General features: G+C 50.5%; 1 protein-coding gene across 4 annotated transcripts in view; it reads right to left on the reverse strand.

The window, feature by feature from the left end:
* The window catches only part of DNAI2 (dynein axonemal intermediate chain 2), a 37,620-nt gene extending 25,908 nt beyond the window's left edge, over positions 1-11,712 (reverse strand). For 3 of the 4 annotated variants that reach the window (XR_009209989.1, XM_058428611.1, XM_058428609.1), the window contains exons 1-5: positions 11,606-11,712; positions 11,084-11,125; positions 5,358-5,551; positions 2,176-2,337; positions 286-407 (exon numbers count right to left, since the gene is read on the reverse strand). Coding sequence is in view for 3 of the 4 variants with exons in the window: in XM_058428611.1 (XP_058284594.1) it covers positions 286-407; positions 2,176-2,337; positions 5,358-5,540 (467 nt within the window). In the remaining variant the exon portion in view is untranslated. The remainder of the gene's footprint in view (positions 1-285; positions 408-2,175; positions 2,338-5,357; positions 5,552-11,083; positions 11,126-11,605) is intronic. The other variant, XM_058428610.1, reaches the window with a different exon arrangement.
* Between the last annotated feature and the right edge of the window lie 11,753 nt (positions 11,713-23,465).

Here is a 23,465-nt window from a genome sequence, read left to right on the forward strand (position 1 = left end):
TTGGTACTTGTACTTACTCTGCACTGCAGGAACACATCCCACCTGTACACAGCTTGGCAATCTCACTTTCTCTGGAGTCTGTACTCCCTTTCCATCAACCAGACCCGCCCCCAGAGCAGGGCCACTTCTCTGCTGGGCACCTTATCACCACGTCACTTATCAAGATCAGAGCACAGAGAATGCTGCACCCAGGGCATGCAGCGACTGGCAAGGAGTTGCCTTTGGAGGCGCCCATGCATGAGGGTGACGGAGGGTGGCCAGACACCTGCCTGGCTATGGCGCTACCTGAAAACATTGATGGTTTTAGCTGAAGGGGCCTCCTCCGTCACTTCCACGGCCTCCTCGTCGTTGAAATACTCCTCGTAGATGTCAATGGCATTGTTCTGCTTGATGCAGTGCTCCATGATCTAGGGGGGACACATTGGAAGTTCTTCACAGTAAAGGGAGGTTCTTTCAGATTGCCCAGGCCTGCAATGGAGTCTGGGAGGGACAGGACATAGCCAGGGGCCTTTTCCCATCCACCTAACCATGTGCTTTCAATGGAGGAATTTTCAATTGGTTGTTGGGGGTAAAATAATATTACTTTTTATGTACAAAGCATAGAAATACATGCAGCGCATTAACAGATATACGATATGTCTATAGCATTAACATTTGATGGGCTGGGTGCGGTGGCTCATGCCTGTAATCCCAGCAGTTTGGGAGGCCGAAGTGGGCGGATCACTTGAGGCCAGGAGTTTGAGACGAGCCCAACCAACATGGTGAAACCCCATCTCTACCAAAAATACAAAAGAAAATTAGCCCGGCATGGTGGCAGGCGCCTGTAATCCCAGCTACTTGGGAGGCTGAGGGAGGAGAATTGCTTGAACCCAGGAGGGGGAGATTGCAGGGACTCAAGATCACGCCATTGCACTCCAGCCTGGGTGACAGAATGAGACTCTGTCTCAACAACAACAACAATAACAACAACAAACATTTTATGGAGGCAGGAGGCCATTAGAAAAAACATGAAGGACAATATGAAAAAAAGGTTGAAGAACACCATGCTAGCCAAACAAAATAATAATAATAATTGTTATTATTATTATTTTGAGACACAGTCTTGCTCTGCCACCCAGGTTAGAGTGCAGGGGTGCGATCTGGGCTCACTGCAGCTTCTGTCTCTTGGGTTCAAGCAACTCTTCTGCCTCAGCCTCCCGAGTAGCTGGGACTACAGGCATACGCCACCACACCTGGCTAATTTTTGTATTTTTAGTAGAGATGGGGTTTTGCTAAGTTGGCCAGGCTGGTCTCAAACTCCTGAGCTCGAGTGATCTGCCTGCCTCAGCCTCCCAAAGTGCTGGGATTACAGGTGTGAGCCACCAAGCCCAGCCCAAATGAAATTATTTATCTCTCTCTCTCTCTCCTCTCTCTCTCTCTCTATATATATATGGCACTTATCTCCTTCTTCCTATCCTTGCAGACAGCTGGTTCCTCCACCCAGAATGCACTCCCCTTTATTGCAAATGTCCACCAAAGGACAACCAAGCCCTGCCACTTCTTCCAGGAAGCCTTCCCTGATCCCTTCAGCAGGAGATTGACCCTCCCTCCTCATGGAATCAAAGGACAAGTCACCCTTCTCTTTCAGCATTTCTTTCTTTTTATGTTATCTGGTGAGGTCTCTGTATTTGTATTTGACCTCCAATGGACTGCAATCTCTTTGGGACAGGATGTATAAGAGATTCTTTTTCTTTTAATTTAAATTTTAAATTTCTTTTTCCTTAAAACAATTTTTTTTTTTTTTGCAGTGGCAAGTATGTAGAACAATTATGTGAGATTCATTTTGCAACCTCTACTGTGCCTGGCAGAGGCTTGAAGTTCAGTCCAAATTTGTCAAATGAATGAATGATCCCTATTGGCTGCTGGGTGGGGCTCTTTGGGAGTCACCTTTGCCCAAGGTCAGACTCCTCCTAATGCCCGGTCAGCCCTTGTACCTCCCTGCCTTCCCTGTTGGCCTGCGATTGGGACCTCTGCCTGCTCCCAGACAGAAGGCTCCTTGAGGTAGCAGCTGGTCGCCTTCCCCCAGCATCCACACGAGCCTCACAGGGATGGCCAGGCACAGCTGGGGCACTGCACCCCTAGAGGAGCTGCAGTGATGGATGGGGCTTTCGCAGCTGGGGCGGGAGGAAGCCTTACAGAGCCGAGCTGCATGATGGCGTTAACGTAGTTCTCATCTTTCTCCACCTTCTTCCGGAAACGGATGGTCTGCTCCAGCTCCAGGGGGTTCACGTCCTTGGGCCAGCCCCCCTCGACATGGTTAACTCCCCGGGTCTCCATCTCAAACCGCTCTGTGTTGGCCTAAACAGAGAGCCGCAGTAGGGAAGACGTCACCCTGGTATACTCCCAAACCCTCGGCCACTTCTGCAATCCAGGTCCCACGCGGGCTCCCAGGGCTGGATGCTGAGGCGCCCTGGCCGAAGCCACAGTTTTTTCAGATGCAGGCAAGGAAATTCCTGGTGCTCAGGTGGACACAGGTAGCTGCAACAGCGCAACCCTGTGGAGCTAAGCAGCTTTGCAACTGGTAGCTGTGGTCATGAAAATCCTGTTCTGACCTTATCTGAATTCTAATAGACCAGAGAAGCCTGTCCATCTGCTCTGTGAGAATCCAAAGAAAAGGTGAATAATCGGCCAGGCGCAGTGGCTCATGCCTGTAATCCCAGGACTTTGGGAGGCCAAGGCAAGCAGATCACGAGGTCAGGAGATCAAGACCATCCTGGCTAACACGGTGAAACCCCGTCTCTACTAAAAATACAAAACGTTAGCTGGGCGTGGTGGTGGGCACCTGTAGTCCCAGCTACTCGGGAGGCTGAGGCAGGAGAATCACTTGAACCCAGGAGGCAGAGGTTGCAGTGAGATGAGATCGCACTGCTACACTCCAGCCTGGGCGACAGAGCGAGACGCCGTCTCAAAAAAAAAAAGAAAAAAGAAAAAAGAAAAAGTGAATAGTCTTTCTTCACTCTGTCATTAACAATGCCACCCTATCATTGACAATGTCAGTGTCACAGAAATTGAATGTTAAAACTCCGAGTTTGGATTTGCTTTGCCTGTCCTCTGTAGCAGGGAGGACAGTTTTACATGTTGGTCTCGCCACTTTCCCTTCTTTCCTTTTTTTTTTTAAGAGAGGGTCTCTCACTCTGTTGCCCAGGCTGGAGTGCAGTGGCATGATCTCGACTCACTACAGCTTTTTTTTTTTGAAACGGAGTTTCGCTCTTGTTGCCCAGGCTGGAATGCAATGGTGCAATCTCGGCTCACTGCAACCTTCGCCTCCCGGATGCAAGTGATTCTCCTGCTTCAGGCTCCCCAGTAGCTGGGATTACAGGTGCTTGCCATCATGGCCAGCTAATTTTTTTATTTTTAGTAGAGACAGGTTTCACCATGTTGGCCAGGCTGGTTTTCAACTCCTGACCTCAGGTGATCCACTGGCCTCAGCCTCTGGAAGTGCTGGGATTATAGGCATGAGCCACTGCGCCCAGCCAGTACAGCTTTGACTTCTCAGGCTGAAGGGATACTCCAGCCTCAGACTCCCAAGTAGCTGGGACTACAGGCATGTAACACCACACGTGGCTAATTTTTGTTTTTGTTTTTCTTTTGTAGAGACAGTGTTTCACCATGTTGCCCAGGCTGGTATCAAACTCCTGAGCTGAAGTGATCCTCTCGCCTCTGCCTTCTTTTCACTTTATTTTTTAAAAATTATTTATTTAGTTATTTATTTTTAGACACAGGGTCTCGTTCTGTTGCCCAAGCTGGAGTGCAGTGGTGCAATCACAGCTCACTGCTGCAGTGAACTCCAGGCCATAAGCAATCCGCCCACCTCCACCTCCCAAGGAACTGGAGCCACAGGTGTGAGCCACCACAACTGGGTAATTAAAAACAAAATGTATAGAAATGAAGTCTCACTATGTTGCCCAGGTTGGTCTGAAACTTGTGGCCTCAAGCATCCTCCCACCTTGGTCTCCCAAAGTACTGGGATTACAGGCTTGAGCCAGCACACCTAGCCTTTCCTATTTTTAAAAAATTGTGGTAAAATACGCATAACATAAAATTTACCACATAACCACTTTAAAGCATACACTGCAGCAGCGTTATTATACACAGTGCTGTGCAACCATCAACCCCACCTAGTTCCAAAACTCTTACATCACCCAGAATGGAAACCCCATCTTCATGAAGTCACTCCCATCTCCTTCCCATTTTTAAGCCAGCTTTCATGAAAGGTAAGTCTGGATCAGCACCATAGGAAAGGTTAAAACAAAACAAAACAAAACAAGTCTGGAAAAGGCAGAGCTGCTGGAAATGACAGGAGGGCCCCCAGGGTGTGGCCCACATGGTGGCCATTCTGCTTGTTGGCTACACCACGGCCACAGGCCTTCTCATCCCCGAGACAGCAGTTGGTTCTGGGAGAGAAGCACCTAATTCATTTGAACTGTGAGTCACTGAAACCACCCACACCCACCTGACTCTTGGATGTGTTTTGTCCAAATCAAGTGATTTGGCTATCATTTTATCTCAGCAATTGTTGACCTAATTATGGTGAATCACTTAGTTCATAGAGACAGGGAATTCTCTGGCCTGTGAACACATGACCATGACCCTCAAGATAAGTTCTCTTATCGTGGAGGCCCCTCTGGCTGGAACTTTCTGTGGGACACTTCGCTTTTTTCAAGCTGTGTAGTTGCCTGTATATATGAACCTCTGCTCCCTCAGAATCTCTCTCCAAGGCTGGGCACAGTGTCTCATGCCTGTATTCCCAGCACTTTGGGAGGCCAAGGCGGGAGGACCACTTGGGCCCAGGAGCTTGAGACCAGCCTGGGCAACATGGCAAAACCTGGTCTCTACAAGAATTGCAAAAATTAGACAGGCTTGGTGGTGCACACCTGTAGTCCCAGCTACCAGGGAGGCTGAGGTAGGAGGATTTATTGAATTCGGGAAATGAAGGTTACAGTGAGTCGAGTTTGTGCCACTGCACTCCTGGGCGACAGAGTGAGACCCTGTTTAAAAAATATATATCTCCCAGCTACACCAAATATCCAAAACAACTCTGGTAAGTGTCTTCGAGGTGAAACAAGAGCTCTTGGGAGAGGGAACATTGTAATTTGCACTCCCCTGACTCGAGGAAGGCTGGTGCTGGGTCTTCTTCTGACCCTAGGCACTGTGTGGAACTCAGGGGGAACCTCTGCCCTCACTTCCAGCATCCGCATTTGGTCCACTCTAATTGGCTTTCAGGTGGACAAGGACCCCCAGAACCACTCACCTGCCCCGGGTGGCCGCCCTGCCTGGCCACACCTCACAGGCCGGGGGCCCTTGGAGCAGGGACCCACCTCGTGTTCCGACATGCTGACCGAGCACTGGATGCCCGTGTCCACTGGGTTCCGCTCCACGAACTGCTCAGCCAGCTCAGGGTTGGGCATGATGTCGATGTTCAGCTCGGCCTGGCGGTCTGAGAAATTGCACTGCTTCCCGAACTCGCTGCGCTTCTTGACGTACGCGTACACAATCTCCATGGTGCCGGCTGCTGGGGGGCAGAGGGAGGGTGTGGGGTGAGGGACCCCACCGGCCCCTTCCCCATCTCCACAGGTCCCGCCAGGACAGCTCCAGGTTCTCAATCTGGTTGGGGCAGGAAGCAAGGGGTGGTGGGGAGATCCTAGGAATTTGTCCAGAAGCTGCATCTGCCTTAAAAAAAAATCCTGAGTGCTGACTATATGCTAAGCATTACCCTGTTTAGTTATTGCAATTGCTCTCTGAGGAGGGTAATAAAAATTTTGGCCAGGCGTGGTAGCTGACAACTATAATCCCAGCACATTGGGAGGCCAAGCCAGGTGGATCACCTGAGGTCAGGAGTTCAAGACCAGTCTGGTCGACATGGTGAAACCCCATCTCTGCAAAAATACAAAAATTAGCTGGGCATGGTGGCGCACACCTGTAATCCCAACTACTCAGGAGTCTGAGGTGGGAGAATCGCTTGAACCCGGGAGGAGAAGGTTGCAGTGAGCCGAGATCACACCACTGCACTCCAGCATGGGTGACAGAGCAAGACTCTGTCTCAAAAAAATAAAATAAAATAACCACTTTCTTTGAAGGCGTTTGATGCTTAGATGTCCTCAGTGACTTGCCCAAGGTCCTATAGCTAATACATGCTGCAGCTGGCCTGCCCCGATTCCAAAGCTCTTACCCACCAAACGATACAGTTTTTGTCTTTTGTTTTTAGAGGTTTTTTTTTTTTTTTTTTTTTTTGAGACAAAGGCTTGTTCTGTCACGCAGGCTGGAGTGCAGTAGTGCGCTCACAGCTCACTGCAGCCTCAACCCCTGGGCTCAAGTGATCCTTCCACCTCAGCCTCCCAAGTAGCTGGGACCACAGGTGTGCAGCACCATGCCTGGCTAAGATTTGTATTGTTTTGTAGAGATGGGGTCTCGCCATTTTGCCCAGGCTGGTCTTGAACTTCTGGGTTCAAGTGATCCACCTGCCTCAGCCTCCCAAAGTGCTGGGATTACAGGTATGAGCCATCGCACCTGGTACAATACAGTTTTTACTGAATCAGTGTTTATTGACAGGGCAGGAGGAAATATTGATGGTGATGATGTTGGACTAAATTCCCTGCCATGCTGGGCATGAAACACACAGGACACAGATTTGAGACCCCTGGGCCTCTTCTTGAACCCCTCCTCCCCAACCCAATGACCCAACTCCCCACCCAATTGTCCAAAAGGCTCATTGGTTGCCAGACTCTGGCCTCCACCACTGTCCAGGTGCCACCCTGGAAATCTCTTCCCTCCAACCAGGACAGAGCTGAGAGTCCACCCCAGAGGGAAAGCCAGGGGCTTCCCCAACAGGCGGGACATGGAGGCCTTCGGAAAAGCCTCTGACGTGTGCTACTGGTCATGGGACACAGCAGGGAATTGGGAAGCGGGCTGGGCTGGGCCCTGACTTCAAGTTCTGGGCCTGCTGTCACCAGCTGCGTGACCTGGGTAGGGCCACTTAGTCTTTCCGAGACCTGACCCACCCACAGGATGCTGAGAAGTGAAATGAAAGTGCTCCAGCAGCGTCAGAGGTGGGGCTCACAGGCCACGCAAGGAAGGGTTTCTCACTGATGCTGATTAGAAGTTGTAAAAATGCAATGGGCTGGGCCATTCCCACATATTGCCCTTGACCTTTCTGACCCCTCCATGACATCACTAGACTCCACTGGGTCTGAGGGCTTGCTCAGTGAGTTCAATGGTTGGCCCTTTGGCCTGTGTGCCTGCCATGTCACACCATGGAGTTAGCAGAGATATCCATCTGCTAGCCACCTGGACTTTCAGAAATTGTGCCTCTGATAGCAAGTTCCCAGGGGCTCAGATTGTGGATCTGTGCAAGGCTCCTGGGGTTGCACTGAGCCCTAGGACAAAAGATGTGGATGAGTGGCTGGTGCTGGTGTGGGGAAGATAAACTGAAGGAGAGCTTGCCTTGGTAGATTTACAACCAAACGCCTTTCAACGCCCAAGAGATTAGGTGAGCAGGCTGGGCATTTTGGCTCATGCCTATAATCCCAGCACTTTGGGCGGCCAAGGCTGGTGGATCACTTGAGGTTAGGAGTTCAAGACCAGCCTGGCCAACATGGTGAAAACCCATCTCTGCTAAAAATACAAAAAATTAGCCAGGCATGGTGGTGCGTGCCTGTAATCCCAGCTACTCAGGAGGCTGAGGTAGGAGAATTGCTTAAACCTGGGAGGTGGACGTTGCAGTGAGTCAAGATTGTGCCACTGCACTCCAGCCAGGATGACAGAGTGAGACTCCATCTCAGAAAAAAGATTAGGTGAAGGTGAGCAGGTTTGCCTGTGAGCAGCTTTTGCTATTTTTTTAAGTTTTAATTTTTAATTTTTGTAGTTACATAGTAGGTGTATATATTTATGGGGCACAGGACATGTTTTGCTATAGGCATGCAATATAGAATATACAATCATGGGAAATGGGGTATCCATCCATCCCCTCAAGCATTTATCCTTTGTGTTACAAACAATCCAATTATACTCTTTCAGTTACTTTTAAATGTATAATTAAATTATTTTGACTATAGTCACCCTGTTGTGCTATCAAATACTAGATATTAATAGTCACATCATGGAGAATGGGGTATCCATCCCCTCAAGAATTTATCCTTTGTTAGTTATTTTTATTTATTTATTTATTTATTTTGAGATGGAGTCTCGCTCTGTCACCCAGGCTGGAGTGCAGTGGCGCAATCTCAGCTCACTGCAAGCTCCGCCTCCCGGACCCATGGCATTCTCCTGCATCAGCCTCCCGAGTAGCTGGGACTACAGGCGCCCACTACCACGCCCGGCTAATTTTTTTATTTTTAGTAGAGATGGGTTTTCACCATGTTAGCTAGGATGGTCTCGATCTCCTGACCTCGTGATCCGCCTGCCTCGCCCTCCCAAAGTGCTGGGATTACAGGCATGAGCCACCACGCCTGGCCTGTTAGTTATTTTTAAATGTACAATTAAGTTATTACTGACTATAGTCATCTTGTTGTCCTATCATATAGTAGGTCTTATTCATTGTTTCTTTTCTTTTCTTTCTTTTTTTTGAGACGGAATCTCATTTTGTTACCCATGCTGGAGTGTAGTGGCACGATCTAGGCTCACTGCAAACTCCGTCTCCCAGGTGCAAGTGATTCTCCTGCCTCAGCCTACCATAGCTGGGATTACAGGCACATGCCACCATTCCCGACTAATTATTGTATTTTTAGTAGAGATGGGGTTTCACCATGTTGGCCAGGCTGTTCTTGAACTCCTGATCTCAAGTGATCCGCCCGCCTCGGCCTCCCAAAGTGCTGAGATTACAGGCATGAGCCACCATACCCAGCCTTGTTTTCTTCTCTTTCTTATAGTTTGGAAATTCTCTTTCCTGGGTGGAAGCAATGGCTTAGAGGGCACAGAGTGGGATGAGAAGCCCAGATTGTAGCGGGGTGCCCCAATGTGTTTATACCACGTGGACAAAGCTACGGCCTTGTGAAAAAGCATGCAAATCCCGTGGCATCCTCCCCTTTGCCAACACAGTGTGAAGCACCTGTGCCTCCCACATGGGGCTGCAGGACTCAGGCAATTAGGGCTGCCTGTCTCTGACTTTTAAAAGAAATTGCTGCAAGCCAGCTGGCTCCTAGGGGACACAAGGAGACTGAAGAGAATGAGGAAACTCCAGGAAGACAGAAATAACCTCTTTAGCCCAGATCAGATTTTTAACAGCTTTGCTTTCCTTCTTGGTGCTTCCCAAGGCCAAGCCCCAAGCAAGAACAGAGGCATTGTCTTGTGTCTGGAGGCAGACAGAGGGGACATTTAAAGACTGGCCTGGTGACGGGAAGACAACCCATTCAAGGACCCAGAGCAAGCTCTTCTCACAAGCTAGCAGGGCACGCAGATGAATAGCAAGGTCAGCAGAGGGCGTCTCAGGAGGTCTCCCCCAACCTCTTGTGAGACAAGTGCTAGAGAGTGGGCTTCCCCAAGCAAGGCCTGAGCAGGGGTGTCTGCATGGAGTGAGAGAGCGGGGACGGGAGCAGTGTCACTGCCCTCTGGGAGTTTTGGGGGTAGATCCTCCCCCATGGGAACCTAGAGTCCCAGAGACGTGAAGAACACCACTGTGAGTCTCAAACACAGGAACACGCAGAATCAGGGATGCTGTGGTCCAGACATCAAAGATTCAGGCATCTCCCACATCCCCGGGGAGGCAGTCAGATGGGAACCTTCACTGACTATAAAAACAAAACTCGTCTTGTGCAGTGAAAGTAATTCCTGGAGAGAACCTCCGGTGGCTTAAGGGAAAGTGTGTTTTCCAAGCCGGGAGTGAGGCCAAGGGAGTGAGGGGAGAAAGAGCGTGGGAGACTGGGAAGGAGGCAAGCTGGAAGGTCAGCCCTCCGCATTGAACTCCCTAGTGGAATAAGGAGATGAGAACACTTTCCTCCTCTTCTTGGTCCCTGGGGCAGCCCCTACTGGGTTCCTGCGACTGGATGGCACCTGGCAGGAGAGGGCTTCCTTCCCTCTTTCTTTGTTGTTGGTTGTTTTTGAGACAGTCTTGCTCTGTCACCCAGGCTGGAGTGCAGTGGTGTGATCTTGGCTCACTCCAACCTCTGCCTCCCAAGTTCAAGTGATTCTTGTGCCTCAGTCTCCCGAGTAGCTGAGACTACCAGTGAGTGCCACCACACTGGGCTTTTTTTTTTTTTTTTTTTGAGATGGAGTCTCACTCTGTCACCCAGGCTGGAATGCAGTGGCCTGATCTCAGCTCATTGCAACCTCTACCTCCCAGGTTCAAGCAATTCTCCTGCCTCCACCTGCTGAGTAGCTGGGACTACAGGCGTGAGCCACTGCACCTGGCCAGAATTTTTGTATTTTTGGTAGAGATGGGGTTTCACCGTGTTGGTCAGGCTGGTCTCAAACTCCTAACCTCAAGTGATCCATCCGCCTGGGCCTCTCAAAGCACTGGGATTACAGGCGTGAAAACCGCACCTGGCTTTCCTTCCCTTTCTTATGTCCTTGTGCACCTTCTGGAATTCCGGGGTCCTGAGGGACTCACTCTACCCTCAAAAGAGGCAGACCTCCCTAGAAAGTCCCCATTTATTTTCCCCCAGGATAACACTAAGCAGGCTGAGTCCCCCAAGGAAAGTGAAGGTTGAGGGCAGGACGAGTTGGGAAGAGATCCCCAGAATTGGAGAGCGATGGGGGTCAGTGACTACCTGCCCTCACCACTACCTTGTGGTCTCCTTGACGGAAAGACTGTGGTCTTTTATTCACTCCTGTCACCAGGGCCTGGCACATAGAAGGGGCCCAAGACTCCTGTCGCCTGCTGCGTTAGTGACTGTGATACCAATGCCTACCAGGCTTCTCTCTACAGCTCTCTCCCCTGTTCCTCCTCTGCTGACCATGACAAACAAGCAAAGGATTTGAAACCAAGGATTCGAGAGGAAAACACGTAGGGTCTGAAAGCTGGAAGAAGACGCACTTCTGTGGTTCAAGAGAATATGGTAAACCTTGACCTTGAGCAGGAAGGAGGAACTGCACACGCTCCGGAGGAACTCACCAACTGTATGACCTCGATCACAAAAGAACGCCAGCTCCCAGGCTGAGGAAGAAATGAAAGAAAGCACTTAAAACACCTGCCACCTAGCAGGTGTGCAATACTGTTAATTTACGTCCTGAGCAGAAAGCTCTCCTCTTAAAGGGCCCATCTTCCCATCATCCTAGCCCGAGGCTGTTTTTATTTTTTCCATCCATTCAGCTGTAAATCCTTCAGAGGTCTCCAGTCCACTCCAGGACACGGAATGTATCAGGACCTGAGTGGGTAGGAGGGTACGAGGCAGGGTGTACAGAGGCTGCAGAGTCCCGCGACTTGGGGCGGATCCAGGGCAGCGAGGACTAAGGGGACAGAGGGCACTAGGAGCGCCGGTCCTGGCAGCCACCATCCGGCAGAGCTATCCCAGAAGGAAGACCCCCCCAAGAGAAATTTTTGGCACTCTTGGTGATTATTACCCTGTAAGTCTCTGCCTGTCACTCTCCACTCTAGTCTTTAGCCTCTGACGTTCTCCTGGCGCCCGCCCCTTACCCTGGGTCCGCTCCTCCTGCTTCTGGGTCTCTGGGGAAGAGCCCAATCCACGTCCCCGCTCCAGTGCTCCTCAAACGGCGGCGTTTACCGGTTGCTTGGCAATCCTGGCCTGGCTCCGGACGCGCAGGGCGACGCGGAAGGACCCCAGAACACGTGACTCCTGTCCGGCCACGTCGGAAGCGCAGCCCTTCCCTCTTCTTTTTGGAGGTCTCACGAGTTAGGAGAAGAATTAACCAATAAGTTGGTAACACCAGTAATGATCATGAACATTTGTAGGGGCGTTGCCAAGGCGCTTATCCAAGCCTACGTTTGTATGCATTTGCATCGAGCAAGATACCCAGAAAATGCAAGGAAGAATAGTCAGTGCTTGGGAAGCCCTGATCCCTGGGTGGTGATGGCGGGCTCTGCTTACCATCTTGGCCGACTGTGTTGTCCTGCCTTCCTTCAGTTTCCGCATCCGTTCAGTGGGAATTATAGCCCTGCCCTCCCCTCTGCTACGATCGTTCCTCCACTTTGCGTAATAAAGACACCTTCCTGCACCACCAGAATGGAAACTCCTTGGGAGTAGAAGCTGGGGAGTTTTTTTGTTTTTGTTTTTGTTTTTTGAGACGGAGTCTCGCTCTGTCGCCCAGGCTGGAGTGCAGTGGCGCGATCTTGGCTCACTGCAAGCTCCGCCTCCCGGGTTCACGCCATTCTCCTGCCGCAGCCTCCCGAGTAGCTGGGACTACAGGCGCCCGCCACTACGCCCGGCTAATTTTTTTGTATTTTTAGTAGAGACGGGGTTTCTCCGTGTTAGCCAGGATGGTCTCGATCTCCTGACCTCGTGATCCGCCCGCCTTGGCCTCCCAAAGTGCTGGGATTACAGGCGTGAGCCACAGCGCCTGGCAAAGCTGGGGATTTTTACAGCTTAGCTGGGTGGTTGGCACGAAATGTACTGTGTTCATTGAATGAATGGATGGATGAATGAATGAATGAATGAATGAATGAATGAATGAATGAATGAATGAAACGAGTCATGTTTCTCAGGGAGTTAAGGCAATTGAGATCATGTAAATTAAAACAAGGGAATTTGGGGCTAGAAAAAAATGAATTTGAATCCCAGATTGGCTACCTGCTAATCTCATGACCCCAGGCAAGTTTCTTTAAGACTCAGCTATCCTCATCTGCAAAATGGCAGGACAGTGGCGGTGCTTATTAGATAATGGGGAGGATTAAGTGACAGACAACACAGGGGCGTGTCCAGGCCCTGTCCAGAGCTACTGGTGCCTGAATGAGCGGCAGCTCGGGGAATGAGGTTATCCCGAGTTCAGACGCTGACACTGGAAATTTGGACTGGGACAGAAGAGGAGTGTGTCATCCAAGAAGTGAGAATGGGGTTGGAACTGGGCCTTGGAAAATGGTTATGAGTTGCAGGGAAAAAGGATAGGGGAGGGCGTTCCAGATTGGGGGAGGGCATGGCGTGAGCAAGGAAGGAAGGGGCAGTCATCATGGAAGAAAGGCATTTTGCGAGGATGGTTGGTGGATCAGTCTGGCTGGGGTTGAGAGTCCCTGCAGGGGAAAAATGAGAGAGGAATTTGCAAAGGTCAGCCGGGGCCATTCTGTGGGGTGTCCCAAGAGAGGCAGGCTGAGGGGCCCAGACAGCTTTCCATGGGAAGCCCTCAGCGGGTTTGGGATCTGTGAAAGGACAGGAAGGAAGCAAACGTTTCTCTCCCACTTCCCGACTTCTCCATATATGTGTTGTCACCACTACCCACCTGCCTTTAGTGGGGCAGGTACAAGGAAATTCCCAATGAGACGGCACCTTGCAGGGCCACACTAACCAAAGACAAGCCCCTAAATGACTGCTGCCACCAACCTCTCCTGATCCGTTCTGGCTCCCACCAGTTTCTTGGGACAAAGAACTCTTAGGGGTGGGTGCTGAGAGTCCTGATGGGCTAGGTGGAGGAACTACTGAAAGCCCCACTGAAACGGCTTTGTGTGGTCAGAGGTGAATCAGACCCAAAGTCTCCAAGAATAGGAAACGATCCGCTCCATGATGAGGCAGTGGCTGGCTGGGGCTGCAATCATAATGCAACCCTTTCCACTCCACCTCCAGCCCTGGGAAGCCGAGGGCTCTCTGAAGACACATTATTTTGTGGGTGGGAAAGTGGGTTAGAAGGGGAAATAGGAAAAGTTGAAAGGAAACTGCAGCCACCTTTACCATATTATCCAACAGTTTAGTACAGGCTCCCCACCCCCACCCTCACCCAGAAGGCTGCAGGCCGCCGACCACAGAGGGCAGCTGTGTTCACTGGCCAAACAGTCACCCCTTGGCTGGCCCGCCTCGGCATGAGGTCATATCATTAGAAGTATTCACAAGGACCTAGTTTGAAAACAATTGCGGTGCCTCTCAGCTTTTCACCCAATCATAGCATAATTGGCAACAGAAATTATTTGCTGAGAGCTGCCCCTGGCCCTGGACATCCCCAGGCATTGCCACAACCCATTGCACTGCTGTGTCCCCCTTTAGTCCCAATTTGTGTGTGTGTGGTGAACTACACATAAAATTTACCATCTTAACCATTTTTCAGTGTATAGTTCAGTGGTATTAAGTTCATTCACATTGTGTTTTGGTCTCATGCTGTCACCCAGGCTGGGGTACAGTGGTGTAATCATGGCTCACTGCAGCCTCAACCTCCAGGCTCAAGCGAGACCCCCTCCTCAGCCTCCCAAGTAGCTGGGAACACAGGCTCACGTACCCATGCTCGGCTAATTTTTTCATTTTTTGTAGCCACAGGTAAGAGGCAGGACTTGATTCTGGAGGCAGGGCTCAGACACCGGACCAGATTGAGGGCTAGCTAAAATACGGAAGAGGCAGAAGCAGCTCTCCATAAGACACGCCCACCAGTGTGCCATGTCAGTTTACCATTGCCATGGCAACACCTGGAAGTTATCCACCCCTTGCATGGCAATGACCCAATGACCTGAAAGTTACCACCCTTTTTCTAGAAATGTCTGCATATCCACCTCTTAATTTGCATGTAATTAAAAATGGGCATAAATATGACTGCAAAACTGCTTCTGAGCTGCTAGTCTCTGCACACTGCCTATGGGTAGCCCTGCTCTGCAGGAGCAGTCATGAGGTGTAGCACTGCCACCTCAATCAAGCAGTTTTCCTCTACCACCGGCTCACCCTTGAATTCTTTCCTGGGCAAAGCCAAGAACCCTCCTGGGCTAAGCCTCAATTTGGGCCTTACCTGCCCTGTGTCATCCCTATGTTGCCCAAGCTGGTCTCCAACTCCTAGGCTCAAGCGATCCTCCTGCCTTGGCCTCCAAAAGTGCTGGGATTACAGGTGCGAGCCACTGCACCCAGCCTATATTTTATCGTTCTTTTTTTTTTTTTTTTGAGACAGGGTCTCCCTCTGTCACCCAGGCTAGAGGGCAGTGGTGCAGTCTCACCCCACTGCAACTTCCGCCCCACCCCAGCTCAAGTGATCCTTCCACCTCGGTGCCCCGAGTAGCTGAGACCACAGGTGTGCACCACCACACCTGGCTATTTTTTTGTACTTTTTGTAGAGACAGGGTCTTGCCATGTTGCTCAGGCTGGTCTTAAACTCCTGAGCTCAAGCGATTCACCCACCTTGGCCTCCCAAAGTGCTGGTATTACAGATATGAGCCACCACACCCAGCCTTGTGCTACCTTCTTGAAGGCAGAGTATCTAGATAAATTATTTGGAATCCTGCATGAGAGATTCATTAGTCACTTTTCTAGACTTAACTTTGCTTGGCTTATAATGTGCAATACAATAACATTTGGTAGGAACCATCTGCTCTTCCCACCAATGTTGAAAACAAGCTGCACGTGGTTTGCAGGAGTGAGGTGCAGGCAGCACGTTCTGCCGGTTCACTGCTGCGGCACCCCCTTACCAAAGCGTCTGACTGCCTCGCCAGCTTCCTTCCAGGACTGTGAGTGCTAGAAAGTGGAGACCTCAATCTATTCATCTTCATAGTCACAGTGCTTGTGGGAGGGCCTGGTTTGTAAAAGCTTCTCAGGATGGAATTCATCACATCAATGGCAAGCCCACCAAGCCCTCATGTTGCTAGCAGTTAAGTAACACTAGTTGCACTTTTGCTAATGCAGACCAGATCTCTCTCTGCCATTCTGCCACCCCAGGGCAAGGCTCCCTTGCATTCTTTTTGTTGTTGTTGTTTTGAGACGGAGTTTCGCTCTTTTGCCCAGGCTGGAGTGCACTGGCATGAACTCGGCTCACTGCAACCTCCGCCTCCCTGGTTCTAGTGATTCTCCTGCCTCAGCCTCCCAAGTAGCTGGGATTACAGGCATGCGCCACCATGCCCAGCTAATTTTTGTATTTTTTAGTAGAGACGGGGTTTCGCCATGTTGGCCAGGCTGGTCTTGAACTCCTGACCTCAGGTGATCCACCTGCCTCAGCCTCCCAAAGTGCTGGATTACAAGCATAAGGCACCATGCCCAAACTCCCTTGTATTCTTTCTGGAACTGTAGTCCTAGGGTCAGTCCTGCTGAGCCCTCCTCAAGGCCTCTTGGCCTCTCTTTTTCTAAAGCTCTGAGCAGTATTTGACTAACCATTTGACTAACCAGAGGCAGCTGTTCTTGCCAAGGGACACGCTTCACTCATGCAGGTGTGGCTTTTCTTGGGAAATAGGGGGCCCCAGAATGAAAAAAAGTCATTCATAGTCCATGTCCCAAGAAAGCAAAATAGGAGAGTGGAAGACAGAGCAGGAGCCATATCTGAGTGCATTTCTGGGGTCAACTGGAAAAGGAGACTTTGGAAAGTTGAAACTTTTTTTTTTTTTTTTTTTGAGACAAAGTCTCTCTCTGTCCCTAGCCTGGAGTGCAGTGGTATGACCTTGGCTTCCTACAACCTCCACTTCCCAGGTTCAAGCAATTCTCATGCCTCAGCCTCCTACAGAGCTGGGATTACAGATGCCCGCCATCATGCTCGGCTTATTTTTGTATTTTTAGTAAAGATGGTGTTTCACCATGTTGGCCAGGCTGGTCTCAAACTCCTGGCCTCAAGTGATTCACCTGCCTCGGCCTCCCAAAGTGCTGGGATTACAGGCTTGAGCCACCAGACCCGACCCCCTTTTTTTCTTTAATATTTTATTTATTTTTTGAGACAATCTCACTCAGGCTGGAGTGCAGTGGTGCAATCACTGTAGCCTCGAACTCCTAGCTCAATCGATCCTCCCACCTCAGCCTCCTGAGTAGCCAGGACCACAGGTGCATACCACCATGCTCAGCTAATTTTTGTATCTTTAGTAGAAACAGGGTTTCACCATGTTTCCCAGGCTTGTCCCAAATTCCTGGGCTCAAGTGATTCTCCTTCCTTGGTCCCCCAAAGTGCTAGGGTTACAGGCATGAGCCACTGTGCTTGGCCAGAAACTCTTTTAAGGCATTTTGGGAAGACCCCACATCCTTGTAAGCCCTGGGTAGCTAGCACCTTCTGCTTCTCTGACAAGGCGCCTCTATTTTGCCTGAAAAGCTCCCAGTGCACGCACATCTGCTGGGAACGGTGGAGATGGGAAGGCTGGAGAGGGATGGGGCAACTGCCAGGAATTGCCGCGGAGGTGGAATCAGATTGCTCTCCTCCCACTCTGGCTGAGACCCGGGAGACTGTGGAGTCAGGGTGTGGGGCTCTGGGTCACCACAGGGCATCCGGAGTTTGAGGGAGTCCTGGAAGAGGCTGTGCCAGGCTGTCAACCACAAACTTCAAACATTTCTCCCTGGTCAGTTCTTCTTTCCCTCCCCTACAGGAGGAGAAACCTCTCCCTTGAGAGCCAGGCAAAGGCTAAGACCTTTTGCCCAGTCGCTTGTGCTCTCTAGCCCTTGTTCTACCTGGGGTGGTTTGTCGGTGTGGACCACCCCGTGCCCCTCCGCGAGGCCTCCCCTCATTGCTTCCCCTATGCCAGCTCTCCGGTTTCCTTCCTGCTTCTTTATTCTTTCTCAGCTCTTTCTTCTGCCTGCGCCTTTTTTTTTTTTTTTTTTTAATTTATTTTTTTTTTAGACGGCGTCTGGCTCTGTTGCCCAGGCTGAAGTGCAGTGGTGTGATCTTGGCTCACTGCAACCTCGACCTCCCGGGTTCAAGTGATTCTCGTGCCTCAGCCTGCCAAGTAGCTGAGACTACAGGCATGTGCCGCCATGTCCGGCTAATTTTTATATATTTTTTTTAGTAGACATGGAGTTTTGCCATGTTGGCCCAGCTGGTCTCAAATTTCACCATGTTGGCCCGGTTGGCCTCAGCCTCCCAAAGTGCTGGGATTATAGGCTCAGCCACCGCACCCAGCCTGCTCCTCAAATGTTGGGGTCCCATGCTGGATTCTGCCCACTCTTCCTGGGCTCTTCCACTCTCTCCTTAGCATTAGTGACGGCATCTATGTGTTGTCTCCCAGATCCAGGCCTCATCAGTCCAGACTTTGAGTTGCCTGCCTGACGTTGCCCTCAGATGTTGCAAAAACCCTTCAAACCTATCAGCAATGAAGTCCTCTTCTCCCCATTAGCTCCTCCCCGGTGTTTGATGGGTTACTAGCACCCATTTGTCTACCTGATCACCTAGGACTTAACAGCTCTTGTCAGATTCCTATGAAACAGGGTGACACACTTGTGTACCACTACCATGGCCATGGGCGCTGACTTGCATTCACCTGTTCAAAGACAGACATGAGTGCTGCTTTGTGGGCGTGAGCCTCAGGAAGGTGTTTGCATTGTGCTTGCAGAAAGCACCCATCAAATCAACAAATCGTTGGCAGGCGGGAAGAGTGTTTTTTCTCTCTCCTTTTTTTTTTTTTTTTTTTTTTTTTTGATACGGAGTCTCGCTCTGTCACCCAGGCTGGAGTGCAGTGGCGCGATCTCGGCTCACTGCAAGCTCCGCCTCCTGGGTTCACGCCATCCTCCTGCCTCAGCCTCTCCGAGTAGCTGGGACTACAGGCGCCCGCTACCACGCCCGGCTAATTTTTTTGTATTTTTAGTAGAGACGGGGTTTCACCGTGGTCTCGATCTCCTGACCTCGTGATCCGCCCGCCTCGGCCTCCCAAAGTGCTGGGATTACAAGCGTGAGCCACCGCGCCCGGCCTCTCTCCTTTTTTCTTTTTTTTGAGATGGAGTCTTGCTCAGTAGCCCAGGTTAGAGTGCAGTGGCGGACCTTCGTGGTGTTACAGCTCTTAAAGATGGCACAGAACCAGAGTCAGCAGCAGCAAGATTTATTGTGCAGTGAGAAAGAACAAAGCTTCCACAGTGTTGAAGGGGACCCAAGTGAGTTGCCACTGCTGGCTGGGGGCGTGGCCAGCTTTTATTCCCTTATTTGTCCCCTCCCATGTTCCATTTTTGTCCTATCAGAGTGCCCTTTTTTCAATCCTCCCTGCGATTCGCAACTTTTAGATTCCTGCTGATTGGTGCGTTTTACAGAGTGCTGATTGGTGCATTTTTACAGCATGCCAATTGGTGCATTTTACAATCCCCTTGCTAGCTACAGAACACTGATTGGTACGTTTTACAATCCTAGCTTTAGAGTGCTGATTGGTGCATTTTACAATCCTCTTGTAAGACAGAAAAGTTCTCCAAGTCCCCACTCGACCCAGGAAGTCCAGCTGGCTTCACCTCTCACTGCCACCACGCCCAGCTAATTTTTGTATTTTTAGTAGAGGCGGGGTTTCACCATGTTAGCCAGGGTGGTCTCGAACTCTTGACCTCAGGTGATCCGCCTGCCTCAGCCTCCCAGAGTGCTGGAGTTACAGGCGAGAGCCACCGTGCCCAGCCAGAGTGTTTTTTCTCAATGGGATTCTGGTGCTGACATAGTCTCCACTCTTCTCTGTACTCCTGCATTGGTGGTTGAAACTGGAACATATTTTTGTTGTTGTTCTGTCAGACCAGCTGCTTTTGGGTGATGGGTATGTGGGGAAACCATTGGCGTCCAGGGGCATGAGCCCATTGCTTTACTTCTTTTTATTTTTTGAGAAAGGGCCCTTGCTGTCACCAGGCCGGAGTGCAGTGGCACGATCACAGCTCACTGTAGATCCTCTCACCTCAGCCTCCCATGTAGCTGGGACCACACACAGGTGCACACCACTACGCCTCGGTAATTATTGTATTTCTTTTTTTGTAGAGACGGGGTCTCACTATGTTGCCCAGGCTGATCTCGGCTTCCCAAAGTGCTGGGATTATAGATATGAGCCACTGTACCTGGCCCACAAGTGGGGCAAAGTTCTAAAGAATGACAAGATGTCCAAGATAAAGCACGAGGTAGAAAAAGCAATCACAGAACAATATGTATAGTGTGACTATATTCTGCACATACATTAGGACAAAACCTGGAGAATATGAACCAAACTGGTCCTGGTATTTTGCTCTGGGTTGATGGATTATGGGGGATTTTCACTTTCTCACACAATTTTGTAAAGTTTGAAATGTTTGTACCACACACATTCTTTTGTAATCAGAAAAGATGATGATGGGCCGCGTATGGTGGCTCATGACTGTAATCTGAGCATTTGGGAGGCTGAGGCAGATCGCTTGAGTCCAGGAATTCAAGACCCAGCCGGGGCAACATGGTGAAACCCCATCTCTACAAAAAAAAAACAAAAATTAGCCAGACGTAGTGGTGCACGCCTGTAAACCCAGTTACTTGGGAGGCTGAGGCACGAGAATTGCTTGAACTTCGGAGGCAGAGGTTGCAGTGAGCCAAGATTGTGCCACTACACTCCAGCCTGGGTGACGGAGCAAGTCACTGTCTCAAAAAAAGGCCTCAACCAAAGACCCCGAGTCACCTTCCCAGAAGAAAAAGAAGGAAAAGGTAGAAAGAAGACAGCAAAGCAGACTGTATGACGGGCACCAGCACCAGGCACAGGGATTTCCTAACCGAGCAGTGGCCATCTCCATGCCTCTGACCTCTGCTGACCTCTGCCCACCATGGGTGGGAACTGAACTGTTACCTTCCCTCGCTCCACAGAAGATGACAGCCAGCTGCAAGGGTCCCTGTGCTGGCCAAGCCATTGAGCCTGTGGGGAGCCTGGTCCCAGGAGAAAGTGGACCAGCTCCCACGACCTCACCCCACTCCCCCAACATGGGAAGCTTGGTATAGATATGTACAGTATATGTATTTTTTTAAGTGACCTCTCCTTCCTCAGACCCCACAGGCCTAAAGGCCTCAGGACTTCCCACCACCTTGCTCCACAGACCCAGCTAGGCCTGACCTGTGCCTCATCCCATATGCTGCTCAGTCTCTGGCTGATCCCGAGGCTTTATCTTCCTCTCGTCAGTTCTTTTGGTTGTGTTTTATGTTGTGTTTTTTTTTTAATAACTCAAAAAAATAAAAGACTTGGAGGAAGAAAAAAAAAAAAAAACCCAAAAAATAGTTGCAAATGTCTGATTTTTTTGTTAACCATTTAAAAACATAAAAACTATTTTATACCCACAGGCCTTCCAAGGCAGCTGGCCGGCTGGGCTCACTGGCTCTAGTTTATTGGCTCCTGTGTTAAGCAATCAATCCATTATTTATTTATTTATGTATTTATTTATTTTTTGAGACAGGGTCTCACTGTCACCCAGACTGGAGTGTGGTGGCACAATCTCGGCTCACTGCAACTTCCACCTCATAGGCTCAAGTGATTCTCCTATCTCAGCCTCCCAAGTAGCTGGGATTACAGGTGTGCACCACTACCACCTGGCTAATTTTTGTATTTTTAGTAGCGATGGGGGTTTCGCCATGTTGGCCAGGCTGGTCTCGACCTCCTGACCTCAAATGATCCACCCGTCTCAGCCTCCCAAAGTGCTGGGATTACAGGCATGAGCCCCTGCACCCTGCAGTATTTATTTTTAAAGATGGGGTCTCACTATATTGCCCAAGCTGGTCTTGAACTCCTGGGTTCAAGAGATCTTCCCGCCTTTGACCCCCACCGTGGACCCCCAAAGTGCTGAGTTACATGAGCCAGCATGCCTGGTGGCAATCCATTTTTAAATGAATGAAAAGGGGAAGAAAGGAAAGTAAATTTTCCATATGGGTATATCTGTCAACAGACACACCAGGCTTCTTGACTGATCTGCAATGTGGGGAGTTAAGAGACTGTGGCAACACCCCTGCTGCTCCTAAATTTAAGACTGTACAGCTTTGGAGGGGGAGAAAGCTCGTTGGAGATGAATTAGCTTTGGAGAAGAAACCACTCTGTTGGCTGCTCCCCGTCGGTAAGTTGTGGGCTTCAAATGACAGCCTGGGACGCTCGTGGTGAAAGCTCCACCCACTGTTCCAGGCAAAAGGGGTCTGGTGGAGTTTGCTGCTGTCTCTCTCCAGGAGCAGGTTAAGCTCCAGTCCCTCCTGCTAAGCTGGCTGTTCTGGGTCTGCAATCAGGTTGCTGTTCAGAGGATGGCTGTTCAGAGGATGTTTAGGAGGGTCAAGGTGGGCCTGCCTGCAGGCTGGCAGGCAAAACAGGGGCCCAGAACCCACTTCCCCACCCCACTCCTTTCCCTTGCGGGAGAGACTAATGCAGCTGAGATGGGAAAGGGAGATGACATGCATAGTGATCAGACCACACTCCGGCTTGTGCATTCCCAAGGCTTCCTTCCTAGTTCATGCAGGGCCACCCTACAAGTCAGGTCCCACTCCAGCTCCGAGACAATGGAGGCCCCCAAAGCCAATCTCATTTGGGTACTGAGATGCAGTTACCGGCCGAGTGAGGTGGCTCACGCCTGTAATGCCAGCACTTTGGGAGGCCGAGGCAGGCGGATCACCCTAGGCCGAGTTCGAGATCAGCCTGGCCAATATGGTGAAACATCGCCTCTACTAAAAATACAACAATTAGCTGGGTGTGGTGGCACGCACCTGTAATCCAAGCTCCTTGGGAGGCTGAGGCAGGAGAATCTCTTGAACCCCAAAGGTGGAGGTTGCAGTGAGCCGAGATGACGCTGCTGCACTCCAGCCTGGGTGACGGAGCGAGACTCCCTCTCAAAACAAAACAAAACAAAACGAACAAAAAAAAGAACAGTGACCTTTAGGGGAAGTTCTGGAGAAAGATCAGGGCAGAAATAAGTCCTGTCCCTGGTCCTGTAAGAGCAGCTGGAAGCCACACGAGAGCCCCATGACATTCGTTCAAGCCCCTCTTTCAGTCCTGGCACGGAAATCGTGACTGGAATCTGCTTCTAAGCCTCCCACCACATGACCCTGCTGGAGGGGACCGCTCCATCTTTCAATACCCTCATTATTCCCTGCAGCTGAGGAAGTCAGAGACGGAACGCACATTTTAGTACAAGTGGTTTATTTCTCTTCCAGGTGAGGCCGCACGTATATAAGCAAAGGTTTGCCCACCTGGTTCCTTCAGGAATTTCCCGAGGAATCTGTTTAGTTTCCATGCATTAAAAACAACCCTCTAGTTGCCAATAATGAAACTTTAAGAAGCAACACTTTGACGTCACAGAGTTCCTCTCTGCATGTGACACGGACATACCAAAGTGAGTTTATGGCATACAGTATGCATGGGTTAATGTAGGTGAGACAGGGAGTCCCGGCTGCCCTGCGGCCCCATTCCATTGTGGAGGCTTCGCTGGGAGCTGAGAACACCCTGCTTTGTCCATGTTTTGATGACAGGTGGTTCTTCCAAAACAGAAGCACCGAGTCACCCCACTCCCCTGCTTCAGTGTGCGAGGCCGTGGGGCTCTGGTGTTGTGAACTCCAGGTTGGCAGGAGGTTGGAAGCACCAAAGACCCAACTCTAGTCCCTCAACAGGCAGTATTGGGGGACATTATTCCCTCCTGGCCAATAAGCTCCTGTGGCCTGGCAGGCCAGGGGCCCAGGACACTGGGTAGGAACAGGTGGTGGGGGTGGGGCAGGGCAGAGGCCTATCCTCCCATAAAGACACA

This window comes from Hylobates moloch, unplaced genomic scaffold (assembly GCF_009828535.3).
Source record: "Hylobates moloch isolate HMO894 unplaced genomic scaffold, HMol_V3 SCAFFOLD_15, whole genome shotgun sequence".
NCBI lineage: Eukaryota > Metazoa > Chordata > Mammalia > Primates > Hylobatidae > Hylobates > Hylobates moloch.